This window comes from Hippocampus guttulatus, chromosome 11, assembly GCF_054856545.1.
Source record: "Hippocampus guttulatus isolate MCC_2025c chromosome 11, RoL_Hgut_1.0, whole genome shotgun sequence".
Classification (NCBI taxonomy): Eukaryota; Metazoa; Chordata; class Actinopteri; order Syngnathiformes; family Syngnathidae; genus Hippocampus; species Hippocampus guttulatus.
In genome coordinates, this window is record NC_141271.1 from 20,939,512 (window position 1) to 20,948,823 (window position 9,312).

Consider the following 9,312-nt stretch of genomic DNA (forward strand, 5'->3'; position numbering starts at 1 on the left):
GACTCCGATTTTGGTCATTTTGATTTTCAAGGTTTTTCCCTGCTGTTGTTCGCAGGGAGTAAACCTCGATAGAGAGCAACATTTACCTGATAGATGAAGATGGCGTTTAGCCGCTGTAGTTCTCGGCGGCTCCATTCAACAGTTGCAAATGCATCTCCCGCTCTCGACGTGTTTTAGGGCTTCACAGGGGACAAGCTGACGTCGCTTTCTCTTGGCCAAGGCCAAGGTCCCATCGCCATGAAGATGATCGAGACGGGTATCGCGGACGGCACCTGGGTGGTTCTGCAGAACTGTCACTTGGCCACATCCTGGATGTCCACATTGGAGAGAGTCTGCGAGGTTCAAATGCACCGCCGCGCATCGAGGCGTATCTCGCCTTGGCAAAAAGGCCCCAAAAGTTGTCGTTGTCAGCGACTTGACTGTTTTTCCTCCTCATCCCTTTGTGCAGGAGCTGAACCCGGAGTCCACGCATCCTGAATTCCGGTTGTGGCTCACCAGCTACCCGTCGCCCACCTTCCCGGTGGCCGTGCTCCAGAACGGCGTCAAGATGACCAACGAGGCTCCCAAAGGCCTGAGGCCCAATATTGTCCGCTGCTTCTTGATGGACCCCATCTCGGACCCGAACTGGTTCGAAACCTCCAGCAAGCCGGTGAGTCAGAGTGTGCGTGTTTGTGTTGTCACGCATTGAACGCAAACGGTGCAGCAGCACGCGTCGAAAAACAATGTCACAGTACTTATTTAGTCTTTATCCTCCGCGAAGAACGGCGAATATTAGCGCAGTACTGATGAGCCGAGACATCTCATTGAAAAGTATAGCCGTCTGTTTTCCCCCATACTGCCCCCAGGTGGCCGCGGTGGGAACGTCAGACATATGTTTTCACGGAGTAAAATATTCTGGACTGCGATTTCTCATTAAAATCCACCTGGCAATATTTTTTATTTTTTTTGGTTGGGTGGCCGGGCCAGATTAATGGCATTTCCACTGATGGGAAAGATGATTGAGTTCCTTCCTCCCGCTGCTCTTTTGTGGGCGTTTGGTGCTATTCCAACCCCCTCCCCGAGTATGTGTCACGGTGTCGGCTTCAGCTGTGGAAACATCCTCGCCTTTTCATCTCGGTCCACACCTTGCACTCACTCGGCCTTGACGTTTGTGTACGTTGCGTGTTTGCAGGCGGTGTTCAAGAAGCTCCTCTACGGTCTGTGCTTTTTCCACGCTCTCACCCAGGAGAGGAGAAAGTTCGGACCTCTGGGATGGAACATTCCCTACGAGTTCAACGAGACCGACCTTCGGATCTCTGTGCAGCAGTTACAGATGTTCCTCGAGCAACATCAGGTAGATTTCTTGGCAAGACGTTGGGATGTTTTCATCTCGACTGGAAACACTTCCCGGCTGTCTTGACATTTTTGGCGCTTCTGTGAGCCATTTTCAAAGCAGAGAGCATTTTGACTGCTCTTTCAAGACTTTTTTTTTTTGTTATGGGAGAAAAAAAACACCGTATTCTCCCTCATGAAAGATTTGGCGCAATTAGTAATTTCTTGTCTGGTTGAAATTGGCCCACTTTGAAGGGGCGGCCCTGTCTCATGCAAGAGAGGGGCCGTTAAACCCCGCCCACATTTACCGTCAACGTCTTGGCGTGACATCGTGACGAGATGTGCGGCATTTCAGTGCCATGTTAATGAAAGCATTTTCACCCACAAAGTCAGCACTTCACACCCCTATGCGCTTCCCATCTCTGGTCCTTATTTTTTTTTTTTTGGGGGGGGTGATAATTTTGCCACCTCCGATTGTTCGGTTATGTCCTCTCCGTCCGTATGCTAAAAAGTCTCCCCTCTCGTGAGCGCACATTAGTCACATTCCAAAACACCTGTTGACACTTTTACACTCTTGGTTCTGGAGGCCTTCACCGTTACCATGGTGACACAAATGTAACATTTATTTTCCTTTTAATGACGCGACTTTTTCGTTCTCAAGTGCCGCTGAATTTTGCCTCCAGGAAATGCCAAACCCGCGGCCTTTGTTCACCCTTTTTTTTTTGAAATGAAGAACAGCCTTTGAGGAGAATATGTGCGGCATATCATTGGGCAATTTCATCTCCTTTTCCATATTAGGAGGCGATGAGGCTACAAAGACGGTCGTTAGCAGCTAGCAAGCAGACAGCCACCACTTTAGAAAGTCCCGAGAAGGCAACAACTGACCGCAAAGTGTCAAATAATACCTTCCAAACCTGGACGACATGCTCAAGCATTTTGCTCCTTATCAGAGAACTCAACAAGTCGCTTTCGAGGCAGCATCGATTTATAATTTTTTTTTCAATCCGATGCCTTTGGGGCTGTTTTAGAGTGGCCCGCTGACCTTGTGTGTTAATTGACCCCAGGTGGCCTCCTCTTTTCTTCTGAGCGTTCCGACCCATCTATCAAGTCGCACAAAATATTCTTCTGTAGCGGTGTTAAGTACGCGCACGATATCATAGCCACGTGCGCTCCGACAGGAAGTGCCGTTCGACGCCCTGCGCTACATGACGGGCGAGTGTAACTACGGCGGGCGCGTGACGGACGACTGGGACCGACGGACGCTGCGCACCATCCTGGCCATCTTCTACGACCAGAAGCTGGTGGAAGACCCCGGCTACAAGTTCGATCCCAGCGGGATCTATTTTGCGCCGCCGGAAGGAGACGTAAGTAGAGTAGCGCCGCGCCGCGCCGCGAGCGCCGACAATCCGGCCCGCCCGACGATATGCGGCGGCGTAAGTGTGTCGCGTTCCGTTTGCCGCTTGCTTCTCAAGTGTGGCGGCCCCCCTCTGCGCACGCATCTTTTATTCATGGGGTCACATTAACATAGTCATTACAACAAATGTCAGCCATCCGACTTGTTGTCGAACCGGCAATCTTTTTTTTTTTTTGAAGTACGACAGTTACATTGAGTACACCAAGTCGCTGCCCCTCAATCCCTCGCCGGAAATCTTCGGCATGAACGCCAACGCCGACATCACCAAGGACCAGTCGGAGACACAGTTGCTGTTTGATAGCATCTTGCTCACGCAGGTACATGGCTTATTTTTATATTTTTTCAAGATGGCTACTTAATAGTAAAAGAAGAAAATGTGCACGTTAACAGGATCACGTAACGAGACTCGCCTCACAGGCACTTGCGGTGTTACTCCCACTTACATGAGGGGCGTGCGCGCATATACCGAAAAATTGATTCTGAAATTCAATAGACGCTGAAATCAATCAAGCAAGCAATTATTTATCGTCTGTAGTTTCTCATTCATTTGATAAACTTTCTGCGAAAGGTGATCTTAGGAAAATAGAGCATTTGAGGATGTGGGTGCATTTGGCTCATTAGCGCCCCCTGGAAAGCAAGCAAAAAATAAGAGTTTTGCCAATTAGCACAAAACGGGGGGGGGGGGGGGGTGCCCATCATAACAGGATGCACCAAAAAAAAAAAAAAAGCCTCATGGCCCCATGCTCCAAAATGGAATGGGAAATCATCCATTTTGTGTCAAAGCAGCCATTTTGTGCCAAAGCAGCCATTTTGTGCCAAATTCCAGGCCTCATACTTTGTTTGAAAGTTGGGGGGGGGGGGGGGGGGGAGATGAGGTCCGGACCCCATGTTTCTCCATTTTAGGCCGCCCAAAAAAGGTCTCAGCTTGAACGGAAAGTCGGCCGTTTGGTTTGAAGCGCGGCCATTTCGGACTAATTGCAGGGCTCACACTTTGAGCAAATCCCACTGGGTTGCAACATGAAAGGGTTTCATTGACGCAAATCATGAGCGAGTGAAACTCCGACCCTGCAAACATGGAAATGAGCGAGCGCTTTTGGCCTGCTAGCGTCAAGCGCGCCGCGTGCCAGCGAGGCTCTTGGACGGCTTCCCGCACGCTACGCTCAAGCTTGGCCCGCGTCCCGGGTGTTCATTTGCAGGATGCTCGCTTCCCAGAGTGAATATTTTCATTTCAGGGGAACCCCCCCCCCCCCCCCCCCCCCCGCATTCCAAAACAACAACAACCTGGCATGACGGCCAGTGTAGCCGCGATATGTGCCTCTGACCCGCAATCCTCACACACTCACAATCAGATTCAGGAAAAACGTTCCCCGGGGGTGTCCCCCCCCCCCCCCCCCCCTCCGTCTCTTTTCTATGTTAACTTGCCAGGCTTCAATATTTGATCGCGCGCTCTGCGGAAGTGTGCTTTGCAACATTGATTAAAGGGAAAGTACAACTGCATTTTTCAGCTGTTTGTCGAGAGACCTCCAAAAAGTACATCCGAATTCTTCCTTAAGAGGCTCGTCTTGCCTTTGACGTTGCCGAGACCCCCCGCCACGTGAGCTCACATCATTATCGCTCGCCGCCGGAAAAATAAAAGTTTCACCGTGTCAGATTATGTCTTATTCTGTCAGATTTCCAGCTCGGCTCATCTGCATTTCTCTATTTATATTCGCATAAACAGATCAAATCCATTTCGGCGAGATTTCTCCTCGCTGGCGAGCTTTGAGCCGTATGTTTTTATTGCGTGCAAGCATTCGTTTCGTTCTTCTCATTCGAGAGCGTCCACATTTCTCAACCGGGTGAAACATGCGAATACGAAGCTCAGCCCGTCGACTCTGCGTCACATTGCACATTGGGTCTTTGCGATCTGGCCCGCCTGACTCCGCCTCTCTCCCTCCGATCAGTCCCGCTCGTCGGGCGGCGACGCCAAGTCGTCGGACGACATGGTGTTCGAGGTGGCCGCCGACATCCTCAGCAAGCTGCCGGCCGACTTTGACCTGGAGCTGGTCATGCTGCACTTCCCCACCAGCTACAACGAGAGCATGAACACCGTGCTGGTGCAGGAGATGGGCCGCTTCAACAATCTGCTCTGCACCATCCGAGACTCCTGCGTGGACCTCCAGAAAGCCATCAAGGTGCGCGCACGCTGACACACGCGCGCACGATCCCGGGGAGGTGATGGAGCCTTTTCTGGTTTCCGCCAGCACAAGTCACAATTCTGATCGCCGGCGGTGGGTCGATAGCTATTAGCATTAGCATCTTTCTCGCGTTTGCGCGCAGGGCCTGGTGGTGATGTCGTCCGAGCTGGAGGAGGTGGTGAGCAGCATCCTGAAGGGCAAAATCCCGGGCATGTGGATGAAGAAGTCGTACCCCAGCCTCAAGCCGCTGGGAAGCTACATCAACGACTTCTTGGAGCGACTCCAGTTCTTGCAGGTATGCGTACGACAATAACAACAAGATTTTTTTGGGGGGGGGGGGGGGGGGGGGCTCGGCCCAGAAATCATGACTGAGTGCACGCGTTTCACTCTGAGGGACATAGAGACAAAATCAAGGCAACCCTTGTGAACTGCTGTCCTGCACACGTCCCTCCGAACTCCAAACAAGGTTCACAAAAACCAACAATCGAAAAAAGGTTACTGACAAAATAAAATAAAAATGCTTGAAAAATGCAAACATAGACTCGAATTAATTGGGATTGATCTAAATCTATGAGAAGAGCGACCCCAAACCCCACCGCGGTCCAAAGCCTTGCAGCCGACGCCCCAACCTGGTCGCCGGTCAATCAATCGCAGAGCACCGAAAGACCCCACCACCTTCCTCGTCTGTGGACACTCGAGTAGCCGCGGCGCGACGGGCGGCCCCACGAGGCAGACGCGCTGACCGCCGTTTTGTCTGTCCCCCCTGCAGGAATGGTTCGATCAGGGCACCCCGGCCGTTTTCTGGGTGTCGGGCTTCTTCTTCACGCAGGCCTTCCTGACGGGCAGCCAGCAGAACTACGCCAGGAAGCACACCGTCCCCATCGACTTGCTGGGCTTCGATTTTGAGGTCCTGGATGACGTCAAGTACAAGCGAGCCCCCGACGACGGTAAGGTCGCAATCGCCTTTTGCTTTAAAATATATCATTTACATCAACTTTTGATTTATTTTCAGAATACATTTTAGTTGAGAAATTGTCTCATTAAAACTGATTACCCTATTTTAAAAAAAAAAGTAAAATGGTTTGCATTTTACTTTTCCAATCCCAAACATTTATAGAAAAATAACATGCATATACAGTATATATTTTTTGTTTTTTTGGGGAAAAAGCGGTACGTTGAGGCGACAAAATATTTCCCAACGCAATAAATGGATGAAAGCCCACAAAGTTGACAAGAGATTTACTTGCTATATGTCATCACACAAATGATCGACTAAATCTCAAAATCAATTTCAATTCGCTCAGGCACGCTCGCAAATCTTGGAACGTCGTTTGCGCTTTGAAGCGGGAACGGGACGAGAGGTGCCGACGGGAAGCCGAAGCGAACTGACGATTGTCTGCCTGACTCTTAAAGAGAAAACGGGAAGAAGAAGAAGAAGAAAAGAAGCAGGCCGTTGCCGACGCCCCGTCAACGTCGGGGCCCCCCCCAGCCGGGCTGCGGCACGCTAACGCTCGCTCGGTTGCTAATGCCGTCGCGCCGACGTGCCATTATCTCTAAATGTCGTCTTCCCATGATGCGGTTTTGCCTCATTTGAGACCAGCGGCGAACAAAAAAAAAAAAAAACACGGTTGGCAGCGGGCGACTTGTTTCCAAAGAGTCTACAAAGGCTTTGCGCTGCGTCGATCCTCATCTTCCTCTCTTCAATGCCGAGTTGAGCGTTTTAGTTTTCGCTTTGCCATTTGGTTCGACGCTCCTTCTCGTGGGCCGGAGCTCGGTACCCGGAGGGTCCCGTCGGTTTTGCCTTAAGAAAACAAGAAGAGAGGCCGGCTTGGCGAGCGACATGCATTTACCCTAAGCAATAACTCGATGTGTGTGTGTGTGTGTGTGTTTGACTCTCAGGCGTCTACATCCGCGGCCTGTTCCTGGATGGCGCCCGCTGGGACAGGAAGACCAAACTTCTGGCCGAGTCGTACCCCAAAGTGCTGCATGACACCATGCCGGTGGTGAGTGATACGCGCCGGCGCCGTGCTCCAAGTACAAGCTCAGTGTGATGCGTTTTATTTGCGCTAGCGCTTCCTTCGGGACCGCTGTGGAACTACAACTACGGGTGAACGTGTTTATGGCGCGAGCGTGAGAAACTTTTGCGAGAAATGGCCAGTATGACTGTCAAATTGGCCACTTTGAGCGTCACTCAGAGCAACCCCCCCCCCCCCCCAAAAAAAAAGACTTGTTGACAGGTGATGTATGTATTTGTGCCATACTTTTAAAATACCCTCAAGAAGCCCCTTGAAGCAAGCTTGTGATTGTGGTGAAATGGCCAACGCTGCTTTCCCGCCGTTTTGCGTTGATGAATTAGCAGGCGCGAAGCTAATGGAAGTCGACGGCAGATTTGAAGTGCCGGCAGCAACTCATCAGCTCTTCCCGTGATTGTTTTTCCACGTCGTCGTGGCCCTGAGTGCTAATGAATAATGCACATGACATAATTAAAAATGTGTTTATTATTCACGGGGAACGGGAACCACAACAGAGGCGGCTTTGAAATGCAAATGGCGATGACTTGCGTTACGATTGTTTTTTCTCGACGTCGTCGTTTGGAGTGGCCCACTTGATCGTTTGATCATCGCCAAACTTGTTGACAAGCCTCACCTGTTTGCGTCGGCGAAAGTTTCGATTGGGGAGGAACCCTTGGGTTTTCCTCTCGTGGAAATCGTCACGCCGCCATTTTTCTTTTCTGTCTGGCTCAGATGTGGCTGAAGCCCATCAAGCGTCTGGACATTCCCGAACGGATGTGCTACCTGTCGCCCGTCTACAAGACCAGCGAGCGACGAGGAACGCTGTCCACCACCGGCCACTCCACCAACTACGTCATCGCCATGACGCTCAACACGGACGTGGACGCCGAGCACTGGATCAGACGGGGGGTGGCGCTCCTTTGTCAGCTCAGCTCCTGAAGAAAAACTTTCAGGGCTCCCATGTTTTCGCCATTGTCTGGATTGAGACGGCGCTGTCGATTGGTTTGCAACGTTGGCAAATGCTCCAGTTGCAGCAATTCGTCGGACCGAACCGGTGACTGAATCCTAATCATGTGATGGCAATTTGAAAACATGTCCCGGAAGGGAAAAAAAACGTGTCTGTGAGTCACCCCTTCATTTGAAAAATCCTTGACAGATGACTCAATTCTGAATCTATCCATCCATTCGCTGATCCGGTTTCCCCTCAGGAGGGTCGCCGGCGTGTTGGAACCGATGCCGGCTGCCTTTGGGCGACTATCGACATATGCAAACTTCACACTGGAAAGACGGGGCCGAGAATCGAACCCTGCACCTCCGCACTGTGACGCCAATGCGCTAACCAGTCGACCACAGGGCCACCTCTTAATTTTTAAAATACAGTGATCCCTCGCTACTTTGCGGTTTGTTTATCGCGGCTTCGGTGCGTCGCGGATTTTTGCTCGATGTGACTCGCTGTTGTTTTGCAGCTTTTCGCGGACCGAAAAAAACGACCATGTATAGTAAGGCGATTTTAGCCGGAAAAAACGACCATGTATAGTAAGGCATTTTTAGCCGAAAAAAACGACCATGTATAGGAAGGCGTTTTTAGACGAAAAAAAAACGACCATGTACAGTACGGCGTTTTTAGCCGAAAAAAACGACCATGTATAGTAAGGCGTTTTTTGATGAAAAAAACGACCATGTATAGCAAGGCGTTTTTAGACGAAAAAAAACGACCATGTACAGTAAGGCATTTTTAGACGAAAAAAAACGACCATGTATAGTAAGGCATTTTTAGACGAAAAAAAACGACCATGTACAGTAAGGCGTTTTGAGACGAAAAAAACGACCATGTATAGCAAAGCGTTTTTAGCCCAAAAAAACGACCGTGTATAGTAAGGCGTTTTTTGATGAAAAAAACGACCATGTATAGCAAGGCGTTTTTAGACGAAAAAAAACGACCATGTACAGTAAGGCATTTTTAGACGAAAAAAAACGACCATGTATAGTAAGGCATTTTTAGACGAAAAAAAACGACCATGTACAGTAAGGCGTTTTGAGACGAAAAAAACGACCATGTATAGCAAAGCGTTTTTAGCCCAAAAAAACGACCGTGTATAGTAAGGCGTTTTTGAGCCGAAAAAAACGACATAGTATAGAAAGGCGTTTTTGGCCCGAAAAAAACGACATAGTATAGTAAGGCGTTCTTGGCCCGAAAAAAATGACATAGTATAGTAAGGTGTTTTTGAGCCGAAAACAACGACATAGTAAGGCGTTTTTGGCCCGAAAAAAACGACATAGTTATAGTAAGGCGTTTTTAGCCGAAAAAAACGACCATGTATAGTAAGGCGTTTTTTGCCGAAAAAAACGACCATGTATCGTAAGGCGTTTTTAGCCCAAAAAAAAAGACGATGGATAG

General features: G+C 49.8%; 1 protein-coding gene across 2 annotated transcripts in view; it reads left to right on the forward strand.

The window, feature by feature from the left end:
- The window catches only part of dnah7 (dynein, axonemal, heavy chain 7), a 43,989-nt gene extending 35,957 nt beyond the window's left edge, over nt 1–8,032 (forward strand). For both annotated transcript variants that reach the window (XM_086124338.1, XM_086124339.1), the window contains exons 56-65: nt 178–339; nt 449–649; nt 1,172–1,333; nt 2,490–2,675; nt 2,905–3,042; nt 4,669–4,899; nt 5,045–5,197; nt 5,672–5,849; nt 6,802–6,905; nt 7,647–8,032. In XM_086124338.1, coding sequence (XP_085980464.1) covers nt 178–339; nt 449–649; nt 1,172–1,333; nt 2,490–2,675; nt 2,905–3,042; nt 4,669–4,899; nt 5,045–5,197; nt 5,672–5,849; nt 6,802–6,905; nt 7,647–7,853 — 1,722 coding nt within the window. In that variant the 3' untranslated portion in view covers nt 7,854–8,032. The remainder of the gene's footprint in view (nt 1–177; nt 340–448; nt 650–1,171; nt 1,334–2,489; nt 2,676–2,904; nt 3,043–4,668; nt 4,900–5,044; nt 5,198–5,671; nt 5,850–6,801; nt 6,906–7,646) is intronic.
- The last annotated feature ends 1,280 nt before the right edge of the window (nt 8,033–9,312 follow it).